Genomic DNA, 17,950 nt, shown 5'->3' with positions numbered 1-17,950 from the left:
GGAGTAAATGCATAAATGAAGAAAACAGATGCTTATGCACATACCTCCCCAATCTCTGCCCCTCTTTAAATCTGCACTCTGACCCCCTGTGTTTACACCCTCCATGTTTACAAAGCCCTCTTTATGAGTGTGTGTGTGAGAGAGAGGGAGAAAGTTACAGAGAAAGAAAGAAAGAAAGAAAGGTTATATCAACTAATTGAATTCATTTAAAATCATTAGAAAAAATGAAAAGTAATTACCAGGTTGAGTGCTCTTTATGAACGTGACAAGGTGGATAGTCATTAATGTTTTTTGTGTTGAAATAATATATTTTTTAAATAGTCCTTGTTTCCCATTGCCTTTATTTCTAATTCTCTGTTTTATTTTTATAATTAGCCATATATCACTGTGCGAGTGAGGAAGTGCATGTAATTAGCACCACCAGACTTTTAATGTGTAGGAATGACATTGTGATAGGTGAATATAATTGCGTGTTAACACATCGTAATTGTTCAGACATTAGTTTAGTATATTTAGTATATTTATTCACTGAATTGACATTCATCATCTTGTTTACACTTATTTAATGTTAAAAGTAATGTTGATATTCTGTTGATACGGTCAACATAATTTAAGATTCTATTTTCATGTATTTCATCTGATATGCTTTTATCAGTTTTGCAGCTAGTCGGCGCTGTTGTGCAGCAGGTAGTTCAAGTGGGCACTGAGAAAAGGAAAGAGAGGGAAAGGAGTGGACAAGATGGTGCAGGTCCTGTGTTGACTGAGCAGTATTCAATATTCATTTAAGGTGCTTAACAAACCATGCAGACATTTGATAAACGCCTTATTAGGCTATAAAAGGATATCTCGCAAGAAAACTTTCTGGAGATCTCCTGAAAGTAATAATTGAGGTATAACAGGGCCAAACTAGCAATACAATGAAACTACAACTCCGACAATTGATTTCTTCGCTTCACCATGTTTGTTAGTGCATCACAGCAGAAGTGAGACAATTCCTCATCGGCATCTCTCTGTTTTTCACAGTTAGCCAATGGAAGATGTCCTCCCAGTTCTCCCAGTATAGAGGTTTAAAGAAAAGGTGAGTGTCATCAGACACCCTCATCACAGAGAAGTAACACTGATGAATACATCATACAGAATCTTTTGGAGGGACAACAGGTTTACTTTATCAGTTGATAAAGTTGCTTTTGTTGCCACGGTAGCTGCAAATTTACAATTTAATATCTCGGTGATATGATAGTTATATATTTGTGAAGATTTATCATGACAGTCTTATCTGCTGCTCAGAAATGACATGGTCCTTAACGTGTAGGAGCCAGCTGTGAGGTCCTGCACAGCAATGAGTCAGCCCCAGTGACAGGCATGCAGGATCACACGTCAGATTCGCTGATGTTCGCCTGTGCCCCTGTATGACCAGCCGTCAGGATGAGGGATAGCAAGCAGCTGGGCCGTCGGGGTCCTGGAATGAGAGTGGTGCACCCACTGGGTTCGTCCCAGCTGCTGTAGGACAGTGGCAAGATGAGAAGAGAGAGAATTTAATTTTCCCAGCACCGCTGCTGGAGTGTTCACGTAGAGCCAGAGACCTCCTAATCAGCAGATAAATCACAATTCATGTGATTTGTTCCTGCTTGTCAAAGGTCTAAATGTATAATAAGGCAAGAACAGAATATTTCAAGGCAAATAATCATGAAGCTGTATTCAAACATCCAAACTCGATTGTGACATGTGATGGGCATTGATGTGGGAAACGGGTGAACAGAGCAAAAGAGCGGTGCTTTGTTCCTCTTCTAGCGGGAAGACATTTGTCTACTGGGCTAAACAGTAAACGAAGGAGAGCGACTGAAGAATGCTTTGAAGTGACAAATAAAAATGTGAGACCGTGGACAGCAGTAGATTTACGACGATGACAAATCTGCATATAATCTCTGCTAATCACACACTCAGTCAGGCCTTGCTTTTTGGTTTGGATAAAAGCATCTCTGTTTCTTTAACAAAAATTCCCACAGTTGGTATTTGTATAACCTGAAGAGTGGGAATGTTCTCAGGTGGCATCTTCGCGGCTCATTACTACCTCTCAAATTCAAAATGATGAATCTACAAAGCTGTCTGATCAACCACTGAGCAACATATATGATGGAATTTACCAAATCAATTTGTAATTCATAAATATTATTGCAGTTTACACAACAGCAACTGATGCCACAAGGCCAAACACGTTTTCCAAAAGTTCCCAGTATAATCCAAGCTCATGACATTTGTAGTATGACCAGTAGATGACACTGTTTCCATTTTAATGATATTTCCTTGGGCCTGTGGAGCCACAGGTGCTATTTTTAGGAGGTGCACCATTGCAGACTGTAATCTGTGGATGCAGCTGTCATAGCATTCACATTTAGGAATTTTAGGTTATGCAATAACAAGCAAATAACAACCTCTTTACACGCAGTGAGCTCTCATAACCCTATTATCACAATTCCTGGTGCATTCATTATTATGATTATTATGTTATGTGAGGAGGAGATAAACACTACAGCAGTTTAAAATAACATGAATAAAACACTGTATGGTTAGAGTACACTGCACTTATTATTTACATGCAAGCCAGTCTATTACATGAACAGGATATTGCATTTATCACCAGGGATGTGATTGATGAATTTGCTGGTCAGTCTGGTTCACATGCTGAGGACAGACGGCGGCCGAAGCCGACCTCGTCTCTCCATCACAGAGATTATCACAGGACAATGGGGCAGACATGTCGCTCAGGCTGTCAGTGCCTCGGCTCGGATTGTATATCGTCCCCCCTCTCGACAAAACAAGAGTATTTATAGCTTGTTCAGTCGTCATGCCGTCAGGTCCAGCACGTCCTCCCAGTCGAGTTGCACACCCGCCAATACCCTCAGCCCAGTCCTACACTGAAGGTTTCCACTGTAGCTCAAATTGGACGTGATGTGTATGTTAATTTATTGTATGTTTCAGAGAAAGGTTTCACTGTTCACTCTTAGAATTCATTATTTTAAGTAACATGTTTCTTTTTTATCAAACCACGGTTATGGGCGAAACAGTGGTTTATTATATTTAGCTTAAAGTTAAAAAAAAAGATTTTACAACGGTTTTGAATGAGTCACACGGAAGGACTGGAACTACCGCCTTAAAATAATGTTTTAAATGTCTTCTTTAATATAGATACTGTGTATCTTTATGTTAACTTTATTGTCGTAGATTATACTAGATCGCAAAAAAAATTGAAGGTCGGTGCATTAATACACAGGTGGTCATTTTATAATCGATTTCTAAAAATAGATCCCAGAATGCTAGTGTATAAACCATATTGACTGTTATTGTGTTCGAGATGTAGGGTGTTATAGTGTAAACCGCTTTCTATAAATACACTTGTTTATAATGATCTCACCAAACGTGGTTGATGTGTAAAAAGTCCTCATTCAGTAACCCGTCAGTTAATCAGCCTCATTGTATCCTGTCGCTACACCCATGACTTGAGTTGATTAATATTTGAAAATAGCTGTTAAATAATGAACTGAATAGGACAGAACGGTCTCCTGGGATTGTGAGCTGTGTGATGTGCATCCCCACTACTACCCACTGACTTACATAATCCTCAGAGCTGCTTTACATCACTTTATATCTAGTGGTGGAAGAAGTAGTCACATCATTTACTGAAGCATGTTCTGCACAATATACTGCCAATACACCATCACAAATTGTAACAGTAAATATACTCTGTTTTCAAACGTAGCTATTTTCTATCCTTTACAATCATGGTTTGTTCTGCTTTGCTATGTCCTGTATTGATGAATATTTACAGCCCATGTTCCCTGTCCACCTTGTACGTACAGTAAATCCTTCTGGACATGTTGCTTCCCATTTTACTCCTTTATGTTTTTCAATTGGTTTTTCCAAGGTTTATATCTTTTGTATGTACTTGCAATATCCACAGTCTGTGGAGAGAGGCATTTAACTGCAGACTATATTGTGTACATTTAAACACAGTCTAACCCGACTGTTTTATTAGTTGGCCGATAAGAATATAGCTAATATGAGACTTATCATAACAGGCTTATTGGTGTCTGTGTTGATGTTGGCCGATATGTGCTGATATGAAAATGTTTTATGTACAGAATAAACATTGCGAATAATGATGTTCATTTATGTTTACATTTTACGCTGAAAAAAGATTGTTATCTATGTCAAGCTCTACATAATTGCTTGTATTTGTGTTTTCTCTTCATGTCTAGTTATTTTTTCTACGTTTATGGTTAAACTGTAAAATATCAAGCCTCTCTTATATATGACTTTCACATAAGGGTTTGATAATGACATCTTAGGAATAATGGCCAAGTTATTTTTTTAAATATATATATTGGCACATGGGTTGTATCTGAATTGTTTTACGCCCTGATGGTGGTATCAGACTCAGCCCCCCATAATAGCAGTTGGTCTCTAATGTACAGTGTGTGATAAAGACAACTTGTAATATTCATCTTCTTTTCTACATTTATAATCTTTTACAGACTATGTAGAACCGGTGCTGTCACCACAAACACACAAAGACGTGGATGTGTCGAGGATCAGTCAAAAGTAAGAGTCTGTTTTGTTTTCCACTGTTGTAGTTGAGGGATTTATCATAATGTCAGTTTGGTCCTCGGTTGTTTTGCCGAACGCCCTGTCACTCCAGCAAAAACATGTAGCAGATGTCTCAGTGGCTGGTTAGCTTTCCACAGTTGTCACACCGTGAGGGCATTTCAATCTTCTTTGAACAAGGTAATAGGAAAACACCAGAACCACAAACCCTCCAGTGTATACATGACATTTTCACTTAGACACAAGAAAAACACTGCTCGTACTTGACACGAAAGCCTCTCACAGCCACTCCAAATGACCCTTCAGCCGTCTTTCCATTTCTGAATATTTATCATATTTTTACATTAGACTTGTTCTTGGCAGGTTGCTGCTCACAGATGTCTGCACTGCTCAGATGGCATGAGGGGGCAGGTACCATCTGAGCTGTGTCATGGAGAGAAAGTCATTTCAACAGCACCCTACACTTAGCCTCACACATAATTTCATAGTACCAGGGAATGTGTTAATGAGACAAAATGTTTTTTGCGACAGAACAAATCTTGGCAGGCATCTGTGAATTATTCACTGGATCTGATAAGTTAGAATATTCAGCTATCGAACTGGCACGCAGCATTCGCAGAAGCAGAGGGGCGCATCCATGCTGTGCAATGAATGGTGACTTTTCCTTGTCCTAAAGTTGGTGTGTGGCAGATTTGTTATAGTCAAAATGCTGTAAAGACACACAGGGTCTCCAGTCAGCGACCAGCAGAGATGACATAAGAAGTGAGAGTGAGCTTGTTAATCAAAGTGGAGAGAATACAATGCCTTTTCTTTTTTCTTTTTTTTTCACAGCTGAAGTGATGAATTAGGCTTTGTCACTGTGGATTTATTTCTTGTGTTGTGCGCCGTCCTCCACTGACTGGTGTGATGGCTGCCTTCATGACATGAAACAGTGGAGAAAGAGAACGCTGTGGCGGCTGATGGAAAAGTATGACGCGCCGAAATGACTGAGCCAATCTTCCGCCTCAATCGGGCTATTGTCGGGCAAACACAATTGCAAGCCTGTGTTTGCATGTGTGTGTGGAGTTGTACGATATGTGGGAGTTTGTGCACAGTTATGTCATTGTAGCACTAACACCTGCGGTACTTGGATGGGCGACAGCTGGTTTTTTATTATTCTGAATATGACTTGTAAATGAATTGAGCGCTCATTAAGGAGCCTCCACAGCCGATCTGATGCTGTGCCAAAATAAAACTGCCTTCAATTTTATTTGACATTTATGACAAGGAATGTCATAGCACATTAATAGTGTGTAATGACTCTGACATGGACAGGCTGCTTTAACACTTGAAGCTTCTATATTTGAGTATACCACACGCAAAGCACATAAACGCACAGCAGAGATACAAACTACATTTATGAGCTCGCTGTGACCAGGTTATGTTTTTTTTTACGAGTGACGTATTAAACAGAGGTTCAATAATGCACTAATCATTATTATGTTGATATTATGTTGTACCAACCTTTACACTTCACAGTAAATGCTGGATGTTTGATGACACAACTGATTGTCTGATACTTCTTATAATTTAATGACCACATGTACATTATGGTGAAAATACAGTGCATGTGCAAAGTAACTATATTAATTATAACAAATGCATTATAGAAAGTGGCATTTTCTGATACAGTGAGGATGTCTAGCTTCTTTTATTGGAAGCATAAAGGCTATATACCAAGGTGGCTGTGGCTCAGGGGGTAGAGCGGGTCTAACATAAGGTTGGAATTTCAATCCTAGTCTCCCCTTATTCTGTGTTTGATTCTTTGGGAAAGATACAGACAGTAAATGCCCCAATGTATGATAGAGCAAGTGCTGCTCATAGATGCACTGTGTGAAAACCTGTACTCTAAAGCACTTCATACAGCCATTTAGAGCAAACCAACCATGAGCATGCAGCATTGTACTCCATGCTGTGATTGGTAAAATATTATATATCATTAGATTTTGTCAAGATGCATATATTTCTTGGGAAAGAGCTGTCTGTGTAATTCGTAATGATCCAAAACATTGAAAAGAAATACTTTTGGTGATTAGTTCCCAGCATCCAATGCCTGATGCATAATGTGTTCTTTAGCTGGATTTCACACTTGGAAACAAGCCCTCATTCTATCCATCATTTCACTTGCAAAAATGACAGATGAATAATAGTTATATCATTTCACAAGTGGCTGCAAATACAGCAACACTTACAAAAATTTGTGTAGAGGCGCATAGAGGAGTGAGATTTGATTCTTCAACATGCATCTCATGATCTGTTTCTCAGCTCCGTGTGTGTTGGCCGTGCTTGTTGACACCCTGAAACTATTTTTTGTGAGGTCTAGGATCTATTATTGGCTCTGGCTCTAAGTGTTCTCTGTTCCATAGCAAGATGGATTCCCGACATGGCATTAGGTTACCAGGCAACAGTGTACACTCCACCGCTTGGTTATAATTTATCTTTGTACAGTTATGATGTTTAATAGTAAGTGACTGCATGGCGGTCGGCCAAAATCTACCACTGTTAGCAGAACCCGTAGAGCCTGATGTATGTCTTGCAGCGTGGAGGCCAGCGGGCTATATTTGGCTGCTATGTTCCCTTCCAAGAGACGAGTTCTAGGTCTGGACTTGACGTTTCTCTTAGACTAGAAAAAAATGGGTTTGGGTCAGTGAGTTTTTTTGGGTGGGAGGAGGGTTGTTGTTGATGCTCAGAGGAAGTTGCTGGTCTCTGTTTCGCGTTGTTTTGTTCTATTCATATTCACAGTGCAGGGAGCTTAAATGACGAATCTGGCAATTTACATGTGTTGAAATGAAGCCCAGGCGTTTACGTAAAAGGCTGTCAGGTAAACATTGCTGTATTCTGCACAGGTCGCCAGGAACTGTCACAGGATCAAACTTTGTACATGCATCATTTTCCTCTGCTGTAAGAATATGTATTTCAAAATAGAGCGTTAGCAACCGTAAAAAATATCACTATCGAAAGCGACAATAACAGGTTTTGACACAATTCCGATCTAACAGTAGCTTGGTGTCTATAGTGAACATCCCTGGGGGGGACTCATTGATCTGGCAGGGGCACAACATGTTCACAGGTGTTGTCAGTCAGGGAAGATCACTTCATTTGTCTTGGAGTCATTGCTAAGCAGCTGCGGACCGATGACGCCAATCTGCATCAGGTGATGTAATATAACTTCATCATTTGTTTTGCCCCCTGAGTTCTGTTTTTGATTATGCTCCTCTGCGGGTGCTTTACATGTTTTGAGGTTAAACAGAAGCATGTGGAGCTCAGTCCTGGCCTTTATCTCAGTGTGTTGTCACAAAAAAAAGAAATGGAAAGTCGTGTTCACACCTTTATTTATTTTTCCTGTTTCTGGCTGTTGCTGCCCTATGTGGTAGTGGGGCTGTAGACGTTGTGCAGACAATGTCAGCGACAGCCAGGTGCCAGAACCCTGTTCTCTTACAGACCTAAGTTTTTCCTCTCTCACACCCTCAGTGTTTGTTGTTTCTGTTTCTGTTTATTTCTTGGCGTTGTAAGGCATTAACATCAATTCTATTCAGTCCAACTGGATTGCGTGCACAGAAAAACTCTTTAATCAGACCTTCAACCACACCGATGATGCATCGCATACAATGCTTCCTATTTTTAACTCCAAACATCTGCCGGTTGGAAAGTCAGAGGTGTTGCTGCAGAGTTGGTGCTGTTGCTGAAAAGAGGAGTAGGTAGTGGTGTGTGTGTGAGGAAATGTTTTCTCTCTGTATAGATAGTGGGAGGAGGGCAGTGGCCCAGAGGGAGAATCAGGCTCCTGTTGCAGCTGAGCTCGGTCGGTTCAGCCTGGTGTTCTCGGTGTTGTTCATCCAGCCCCAGTGTAGACCCGGGCTCTCTGGGGGGCGGCGAGGGGGCTGCTTCCATTTGTTTTCACTTCCTGTCCAAATGGAGTTGGAGAGATGAATCATTCACGTCTCTGAGAGGCCTCTTGTGTGGATGAAAAATGGGAAGAGTTAAAGTTCTTGCCTAGAGTATTTAAGATAGATTAGTGTTCTATGCTTTTGTCAGGGTACTACTTTTTTGTATTTTTTGCTACAGCAACATTCATGCCTTCCATTTTAGTTTTCTAAAATTCTAATAACAAGTCAGTTTTTATGCTATATTTTTACACAGTCAATTTCAACTAAATTATGTGTGTGTTGTTTTCTTGCATATTTACTTCTGTCCATCTGCTGATCTGTCTGTCAGTACGCCCACTGACCAGCGTCATGGAGAGCGCCCCTGCCCTCCCCGCCTGGCCTGTCAAATCTGCATGGTGTGATCAGTGAAGGTGATAAACGAGCTGTGCTTCAGAGGTCTTGGTATGCCCAGGTCTGACGGGCAGATTGTCACTTAACTGTGGAGGAGGTGGGGCGGTTTCCCCCCTGATGGCAGAAACAGACAAACTTCAGAGGCCCATTGGTTGTCACTCCTTGCCATCCCATCATCCTCTGGGGCCCAGGACTGCGCTGCCGTGCGTCATGCTAAACATCTCTTTGTTGTTACCTTTCATCTGGGCGTATCTGCCACCTCTGTCAGTCCATCCTGTGAGTTATGGGGCTGCAGGAGGTCATGGCCGCAACCCCTCCCCAGTTGGCGTGAAATGTGCAGAACAAACGGATCCAAGAATTACACAGAGATTGGACACACCGGCGGGATATCTGAGAGCGGAGCCCTCGTAAGGGTCTTTGTGGCCATAAAGGTGTGAAAGGTTTACCAGCCCATCTGTTTCCAAAAACAGAAAATGGTGACAACCTCGGAGCATAATCTAAATTCTCCCTGAGCTTTGAGTGGCTTTATCTCAGCCAAGCTGCTGACAACATTTAAGGTTTTTCCAAAAAGGGAGGCTTGAAAGCTACATCACGTTCTCTGTTCTCTTTAGAACAGAAACATGTCAGTCATCTGGAAAACGAGGCTTTACTCTTGACTTTTGGGTGTAAGAAGAATAACATCACTGAATTGCATATTGTATGAGAGAGGGGACCGAAAACAAAAAAAGATGACGCCTGGAGCTCTTTTCTTTCTCTTATTATTTTCCTCTTTTGAAGGTAGGAATCTCCATTTTTTTGTTCAGAGGGAAACTTCCACGTTGTCAACTTCATTTCATCTTTGGATTTTTCACACAGGGGGTTTGCTTATAGCATCGGTAAAGGAAAAAGAAAAACTGACAGCTTTGAGGAGGTTGCATAACAGTAACAGTGTTTGTTTCTGTGCTGGTGATTTCTTGCATGTTTTGTAAAACGAGGCAGCCAAAGCTTGTTAGTCGCTGTGCTATTGAGGAGGCTGGTTGAAAAATCTGTTTGGTTACTGGAGCCGAGATGAAAGACAAGAGGTCAGGAACGCTGCAGCCACTCCCAAGCACAGCATGGTGGCATTGCTGTGTGGGTGTTTATCCATGTGTGAGTGAATGTGCATGCAGGAGTGTGTTGGCTTGTCTGTGTGTGTGTGCATGTGTGTGTGTGTGTGTGTGTGTGTATTTGTTTTCAGAGTGAAGTTATTGATTTTTTTCTCCTCTACAGTATCTGTGCCCTTTGGAGGCATTTGCATTGTTTTCTCTTCTTGAGTCCACTTGCTCGAGTACAGTGTTTGCTCAGTGTTTGTCTTCCTGGTCCTTGGAGTTTGCTTTGAAAAATTCAGTTATATCACTTGCATCTCAAGCAACCTCTCTTCTTCCTGCTCTTCATCAACCTGCAGGGTGCACTGTTGCTGAAGGATCCATCTGGGGGCTTTACCTCATTGGAAACTGTCCCACAATTTCAAGCCCTGCTGCCTTAGTTAGAGCTGCACGCTTTCCTGTATCATCCCAACTAATGAAACTCACAAATGGCAGTAACGACTGTCGAAGCAAATAATTAGAAAAAGGGATTTATAATATCTTCATTATGACAACCTATGCAAAGACACAATCATAATACAGCAAAAACTTTGTCAGTGTGGAAAAGCGATAGAGAGAGACAAAGAGATTCATATTCAGTGATAAAACATAAGAGGTTGAATATTTACCGCACACAAGAATTTCTTGTGATTGTAGCAGCTCTACTATTGTTTTCCCACCAAACAAGTCAGATGACCCCTGAACCATTCCTCTGCCTCTCAGGGGAGAAGGGAAACAGGGAGGTGTTTAACTTGTTTAGGAGCTCTCTTAGGAATAACAAAAGTAGAACATTGTCTTGTACTCTGGAGTTTGTGTAACACAAGCCACCAACTTCCACTGCATAACAATCTAGCAGCTCATGGGGGTGAATTTGTAACCGCGGTTGGAAAAAAGGAAATATATAAATCTGATGCGAGAGGCTCAAGGTCACCGAAGCAATGTGTTGAAAAATCCCCTCCAGGTTTATGCATATGGAGCAGCCCAGACATTAGCATTGTACCAGAGGTTGCGGGTGCACTGTGGGACATTTCCTGGTATGCACAGCGCTGCCTTAAGAGTCGGAGGAAGAGCTGTTTTTCAGAGGCATTGTTGTGTTGCAGACCTTTGAGACACCACAGGAGGAGAGGACCGCGACTGTGCTGCGGTTGAGTCGAGAAGTGTTGGCGTAGGTGGAAGTGGCCTGGACAATAAGCATCAGCCCACCCTTCCCATAGTAAACTTGATTTCCTGTTGCATTTTTTTTCTTACATTTTTTTTTACCGTGGACCTTTTAAAATCCATGAATGGAGTTTTACTTGATTCTTTAAAGGTCATTGACAAACCCAGAATAGCAGTCAAGCAGTGAACCAACCTTGTTATTAAACTATAAAATATAGTTTGGATTATGTCATGTTATCAGGTTTGAGCGCTCAAAAATATTCAGGTCACAGTGTTGCTCACTGCCTGTACTTTTTCTGGGACTGAATTAAAATTCTGGTATTTTGCCAGAGGACAAACAAGACCGATAAAGTTTTTTCAAAATCTGTGGTGATAACAAAGTATATATTTTGATATCATATTAAGATAATAGCTCCATGTCATTTGGGGAGGATAATACTTTGATTGTCCACTCATAAACGGTCTGGACGAACAGGATGTGGATTGGAAGGATGCCTCTGAACAGAGAACCTTTGTTTTTATTAATCCCTCAGGGATTTTCTAAGGTCAGCTCAGCTTGGCTGGATTCCATCAAAGTCACATGTGTCTGTTTGGGCCAGTGTGTGTTTGTATGGTGGGGATGAGGCATTTGACTTCTGCAGGCGTTTCACTGATGTAGGCTGAAGAGACACTGATGCAATGCACACTGTGGATTCAGGCAGAAAACTCCCTTCCCTTTTCATTGGTTAATAGTTCATTAAATTACCAGCTGACATTAAGAATGATCGTCCAACGACTCTAATCGATGCTAAGCCTGTTTTGGTGTCACAAGTGGATTTGTGTTGCTTTGAGAGAAGGTGCTGGGCAACAGGACAAAGTGGAACATGAAGTGGGCTCGTCGTGGTTTAATGTAGGGTGGAAGTTGTACAACAACAACATGGTCAATTTGATACAAACAGTGAATCAATGGTTTCCAGCAGAGATGAGCACATTGATCAGTGAAAATACTGGGCGCTGCCCTCTGTTTCCAGTTGGCTTTTGTGCTCTGCGTCTATTTTTAGAAAGCCTGTGGCAGCAGATGAAGGCAGGGCATCGGGGACCTATTCAAAGTTAGAAAGTAAACTGACCTCAAGGTCAGTGCACAATAACTGGATGCTTTGAAATTGCTTTGAAATTGTGTTTTTGGCCTTTTTGGAATTCTGTTATAGTTCAGCCAGTCTCTTACATCAGATTGAAAGTTCACAGCAAGTGAATGAACTCGTTTTTCTTTAAAGTTGACTGACAAACATGGATTTTGGGAGCAGATACTATAATATACAACCAATGTACATTATCAGTCAGGGATTCCTAATATGTCATTATCAAAACCATATGACAGTTTGACCATAAACCTTATTATAAATGACTGTCAATAAAAAGAAAACACAAATACAACCAGATATATAGAACATAGGAATTTTTTACGTAAAATATATTCATAAATCTACATCTCTGCCTTGTTTATTCTGTAGAGTTTTTCTATTTGTGCATATCGGCAAACATAAACGCTGGTATGTCTGTGAAAGGCGCATATCGGCCAACCGATATACGGGTCGGGCTCTACTTTAAATAACACCTCGGCCTTGGCTCTGGGCTTCATCTCTGTCTCATTATTTGCTGCATTGCAAAACTTTGTTGGCAGTGTTTCAAGATTAAGTACAAAACATGCCTTGCCTTCATGCTTTTTCATGTTACTTGATCCAACCTGTTAAGTGCGTTCTATATCACCCTGAAAGTCCAACAGGAAATACCACAGGATGCCAGACAGAGTAACCCAATAAAAGCAAGAGCGCCCAAATCATTAGTGGGGGAAACACGCTCACATAACACATCCAGATGTATAGGCTAATTGGATTTTGCCATTAAATCAACAGCCATAGTGCCTTTGTGCTTTTATGAGACTGACCGCAAGGTAAAGGGAAAATGGTGTGTTTGAAGTGACAACACGTTACCTGAGGCTCTCAGCAGACAGAATGGCTGAGCTCTAAAAATGCATGCAATATTTCACATACTGAGACTACAGAGCAGCAGCGTGTCATGGCGTCACTCCCTGAATTGATCTAGGATCCCTTGCACAGTTGGCGACGGTGAGTCATCAGGGGCTGATGTAAGTAGGATGGCAGACATTGAGGTAATTGGTGTGGAGAGGTAATTTCCCTCCTGTACCAGGGCTGCCCTCAGAGCTGCGGGGTGGCCACTAGAGAGGGAGAAGGAGCCTGTTTACGCATGAAGTTGCTGTTAGTGTGCAGCCCCTCTCTGGGGGCAAGACGGTCCCCTCTGACTGGAGGAATAAGCACCTGACGATTCACATCCGCCACAGTCCTCCTGGGCAGACATGATGAAACCATGCACACACACACAGGCAGGAAGGAGCAAGGGCAGAGAGGTGGATAGAATGAGTTCCATCAAAAAAATCCTAATAAACATTTGTATCAATTCATATAGTGTTAATGGGGTCTGGGAATCATTGTGATCAGTTTTTTTACAATAGAAAACCCTCCACCTCCATCTCCCATCTCTGTCCTCAGCCTTTGAAGTTCAGAAGAACAGGGAACAACAAAACATGGCTGACTCACTCCCTCCCACACATGGATCATCCGCTATTAAGGGGAACAAAACATTTTCTAGCCAGATCAAATTAGTTGTAATATCTGTCGCAACACTTAAGTTGGACTCCCTTCCTTCTCCAGTCCGCCTCCCCGCTGGGTTTCATCATGCCCAGTGTGTCACAAGGCACCAGTGCTGTGGTGATTAAGCCGCAGAACTTTGGGAGTTGATTCGGAACTGGCACAGTAATTGTGGTACAGTGAGTCGAATGCAAAAAAAACACACAAGTCTCCAGGTTATGACCACACTTTCTTGAAATAGAACGGAAAGAGCTGAAGCACCATAGCGGGAAGTATATCTTTGTTATATCTGAGTCCCTCCACATCACTTGAATGGAACAAGTCGGAGTAAACAACATAACAGTGATGCGTGTTTTGGATGAATGTGTGTTTGTGTGTGTTCCTCCTGCTCTTTAATATAGGCTATAATGGCCTTTGATTTAAATTTGGAAAGTGCTAGGGGCACTTCACTGCGCTGGCCCACTTGTTCCCTCATCTCTGATAAAACCCCCACCAAACATGTCGGTGTTCTGATGTCAAATAACACACAAATACACACACGCTTGCACGTACACAGACACTGCACACGCACAGTTTGTGTGTGATATGAGGGAGGTGACAGTGAGTTGAGCCCCGGCCTCGGAGGGAGCTGAGCGGAGTGGCTCTCCAGCAGGGACGCTGACGTTCACACTTAAATGCTTTAATAGGACTAAAGTAGACAAAGGCCGCCAGTGACGCAGTCTGAGCTATAATGGGCTTGCCACATTGCAGGTTTACTGGACCCTGCCTATTGGACTGAGCTATTTCCAAATCCACAATCCCTCATCAGCCCCAGGAAGCCAGTTATAAATAAAAAGTGTAGGTTAATCGCTGCTTACATGTCCCTGTAAAATGTAGCTTTTTTTTTCATCCAAGGGAGCAGTATGGCAGGTTGATCAAGGATAAAGGAAAGTAATTATTTACATACAAGTGCAGGGGAATTAGTTTGAGTTTTAATGGCTTTATAAGACAAATTCAAGCACAAATCGTTGTATCAATTACAAAATATACAACAACAAAACGAGACAATAAACAAATCCAAATCAGATAGAAATATTTCAGTATTGAATGGTAGCCGCTGAGTTTGCACCATATAGTTTTATTGTGCATTTGTTAATAAGCACATAAATGGGAAAAATTGCAGAATAAGTCATTATCTTTCAATGTAAGGTCAAGTTTCAGACAAAATCACTTGTCATGTTATATAAACAGGGATTCCACGGTCAGGATAATTGTCGATCATCTGACAGCCCTCGTTCCTCTTTTGATCAATTATGCCTATGTTGAGATCGCCGCACAGAGTCAGCGCTCGCCTGCTCTGACAGATACTGTGACAGATGGAGCTCTGGGTCTTTAGCCATCAGTTCCTTGGACTTGAAAGCTTGTTATCTCTCACACCATCTAGTGCCAAACCCAATTCACAAAGATCAGGGGTTTGCTAAATCTGTAATGTGTCACTGTGGGGGGGATTTGGGTTAGAATTTGTATATTGGTTAGATCGCACGGTTCTGTGAAGATTGTTTTTTCACTGATTAAATAAAGATCAAGGAAATGAATTATTCCGATTATTTATTGAGCTTTTTTTTATATCTAAGATAGATGTTCAGAATAAAAATGAATATATATAGCCCCTGTTTTCTCTGATTATGGGCTACACAACATGTATCATATATCAGAGAGAGTTGTCTTATGTCTGGGGCGAGCCTGCAAGCTGTGCATTTCCTCCTTGGCTTCTGGGTTGTGCTGTGATAAAAGGATTCAGGGGTTAAATGTTTGTCCAGCTGAAACAACACAGTAAAACTCCTCTCTCTCTCTCCCCCTCCCTCTATCTCTCTCTCTCTCTCTCTCTCTCTCTCTCTCTCTCTCTCTCTCCCTGTCTCCCTCTCTCTCTCTCTCTCCCTGTCTCCCTCTCTCTCTCTCTCCCTCTCTCTCTCTCTCTCTCTCTCTCTCTCTCTCTCTCTCTCTCTCTCTCTGTAGCCCAGTCGTCAGAGCTCAGGACCTAAAAATAGCCGTGCTGGCTCCACGCCTCTGGCTGGGGGACAGGTCAAATTATGAAGGAAGATGAAAAATTTAAAGGCACAGGCTGCTCGGCCACAAACCCAGCCCTACGTCAGTGGTCGGACTGAACAGTTGACTTGACTTTTATGGGCCGGAGTCAGATTATATTAACCGTGGATCTCGGCCATGTTTGGGATGTCATATTAATTGAAAAGTCCCACTGGGTGCTGAGAATTATGAATCAGTGCAGTGTGGTGTCTTGTTTGTTGTTTCGCAGGTCCACAGTAAAACACAGTATCATGGGTGTTTCAAGGAAACGGGCTGTGTAATCCTGCAGGTGGTCTTGACACAGTTTGAGAGGTTTTGTAATTGGGATCATGCTGTTGAGGCATCATACCGTTGGCTTCCTTGGCTAGCTAGCTGAAAGCATGCTTCCTGAGTAGCAGCACTGCCATGGACACTGAACCCCCCCCCCCCCCCCCCCACACACACACACACACACTCAGCTAATGCAGTGAGGTTACACTTAAATGAACACAGTGTTCCTTCGCAGTCTCATTTGTCAGAGTTGTCAAAAATAGTGTTGCATTTGTTATTTAAAATATACATGCAGCGTTATATTTTTTCCATGCATTTTCTTCCCCATTATACTGTAAATTGGAAGTACATGGATTTTCATGTTTTGTGAATCACATAAGATACAACAGCCATGTGTTTCTGATGTCTCCTGTCACTACATCAAGGCAAATATGGATCATTCCACCCAGGTACCTGAGAGAACAATACCCCGAGACGTAAATAGAGCGAGTGAGAGAGACTGGTTCAACAAATCAGAGAAGAGAGAGATGGAGGAATCAAGCCTCCATCTGCAGAGAGGGAGTCAGGAGACATGCCTTCTGGCAGGAGCTGAAGAAGACAGCTGTGTTTGGTGTGGTATTTTTAAACGCATCAATGCTGCTCCAATCCCCGTGCCTCGCCTGACCTATTTTTAGCCAGGGCTGGCCATTGTTCTATTTCTGTCACCTGTGGGCCACGCAGTTGTTGATTCACATGCAAATGAAGCTCGCTCCCTCCCCAGCTTGCGTTGCTTGCCTCAGTGAGGTGCTCAGTACGTGCTACACGGCTTTCCTAGCAACCCGGCTTTTGCATTTCTCCTCAGTCTCTGCTCAGGCACACTGCTGAGGAGAGGCAAGAGCCACAGAGTGGAGGGAGGCAGATCAGGAAAGCAAAAAGAAGAAGCCGGGCTCTTCTCCTAACACTGTGTTTAGTGTTTTTGGACCAGACTAAAGGCAAGGGGCAGCCTGCTGAGAGGAGTGTGCAGTTGGTGTTATTGCTCCACAGCGAGAGTGGTTTCCTCAGAGGAGGAGGCAGAGGAAGGGAGAGAGAGAGAGAGAGAGAGTTGCCTGTTGTCGTGGTCTCTCCCCTGAGTGGCTGAGGGGTGGCTCTTGGTGACAGGAAACGCACGGCTGGCGATGAGACCTGAGCGCTGAGTGGAGTATGCTGCAGACGATTTACGAGGGCGAGTCAAGTTTCTCCACAACAGACGGGCGCGTTGGACACCAGCAGCTCCTCGACCCGAGCAAGATGCACAACGTGAACAACTCAGGTGATCACACAGCCCGGTGTTCCTGCTCCTCTTGAGGAATCTGTCTCCCCTTTCTCTCCCTCCCTCCCTTCTATGCATTCCAGTCCCTGTCTTTTCCTCCAGTGCTGAATCCGTCCCTACTTCTCACTGCTGTCTCACATCCTCTGTGCCTCTCTCGCACACATTCACTCCCTCGCTCTCCCACGTCCTCTCAACTATTTTGCGCTCAGCTGGTCTCTCATTCTGTGTGAAACGGGGACTCAAACCTCCTCAGCACAGCAACGTGGTAGGATCAGGCTCCTCTTCCTGAATCCAGGTATTTACCCCTGCTTTGTGAACTGTGTGTCTCAGAGCGATGGCTGCTTTTATTTGACACATGTCTTGTGATGAGGGTTTAAAAAAAAAAAAAAGTTCTGTTTATCCTAATCCGACATGCACAAAGAGTGTTGTTTTTCTTATAGAGGGAGGAAATGTGTTAACACTATTCCCATGCTCTGCCTGCCTGAAATGAGTCACTGTGAACATGAA

The 17,950-nt window shown here is 42.5% G+C and overlaps 1 protein-coding gene across 11 annotated transcripts in view; it reads left to right on the top strand.

Moving 5' to 3' along the window:
- Positions 1-17,950, top strand: part of hdac9b (histone deacetylase 9b) — a 52,183-nt gene that overhangs the window by 11,885 nt on the left and 22,348 nt on the right. For 4 of the 11 annotated variants that reach the window (XM_053432007.1, XM_053432005.1, XM_053432008.1 and 1 more), the window contains 3 exons: positions 1,024-1,078; positions 4,533-4,599; positions 16,581-17,443. In XM_053432007.1, coding sequence (XP_053287982.1) covers positions 17,335-17,443 — 109 coding nt within the window. In that variant the 5' untranslated portion in view covers positions 1,024-1,078; positions 4,533-4,599; positions 16,581-17,334. Of the gene's footprint in view, positions 1-1,023; positions 1,079-4,532; positions 4,600-16,580; positions 17,444-17,464; positions 17,739-17,950 lie in introns of those variants that run through there. The other 7 variants (XM_053432011.1, XM_053432009.1, XM_053432012.1 and 4 more) reach the window with 5 other exon arrangements.

This window comes from Pleuronectes platessa, chromosome 10, assembly GCF_947347685.1.
Source record: "Pleuronectes platessa chromosome 10, fPlePla1.1, whole genome shotgun sequence".
NCBI lineage: Eukaryota > Metazoa > Chordata > Actinopteri > Pleuronectiformes > Pleuronectidae > Pleuronectes > Pleuronectes platessa.
The sequence above is the reverse complement of the archived record's forward strand: the minus strand, read 5'-3'. Positions and strand labels throughout refer to the sequence as shown.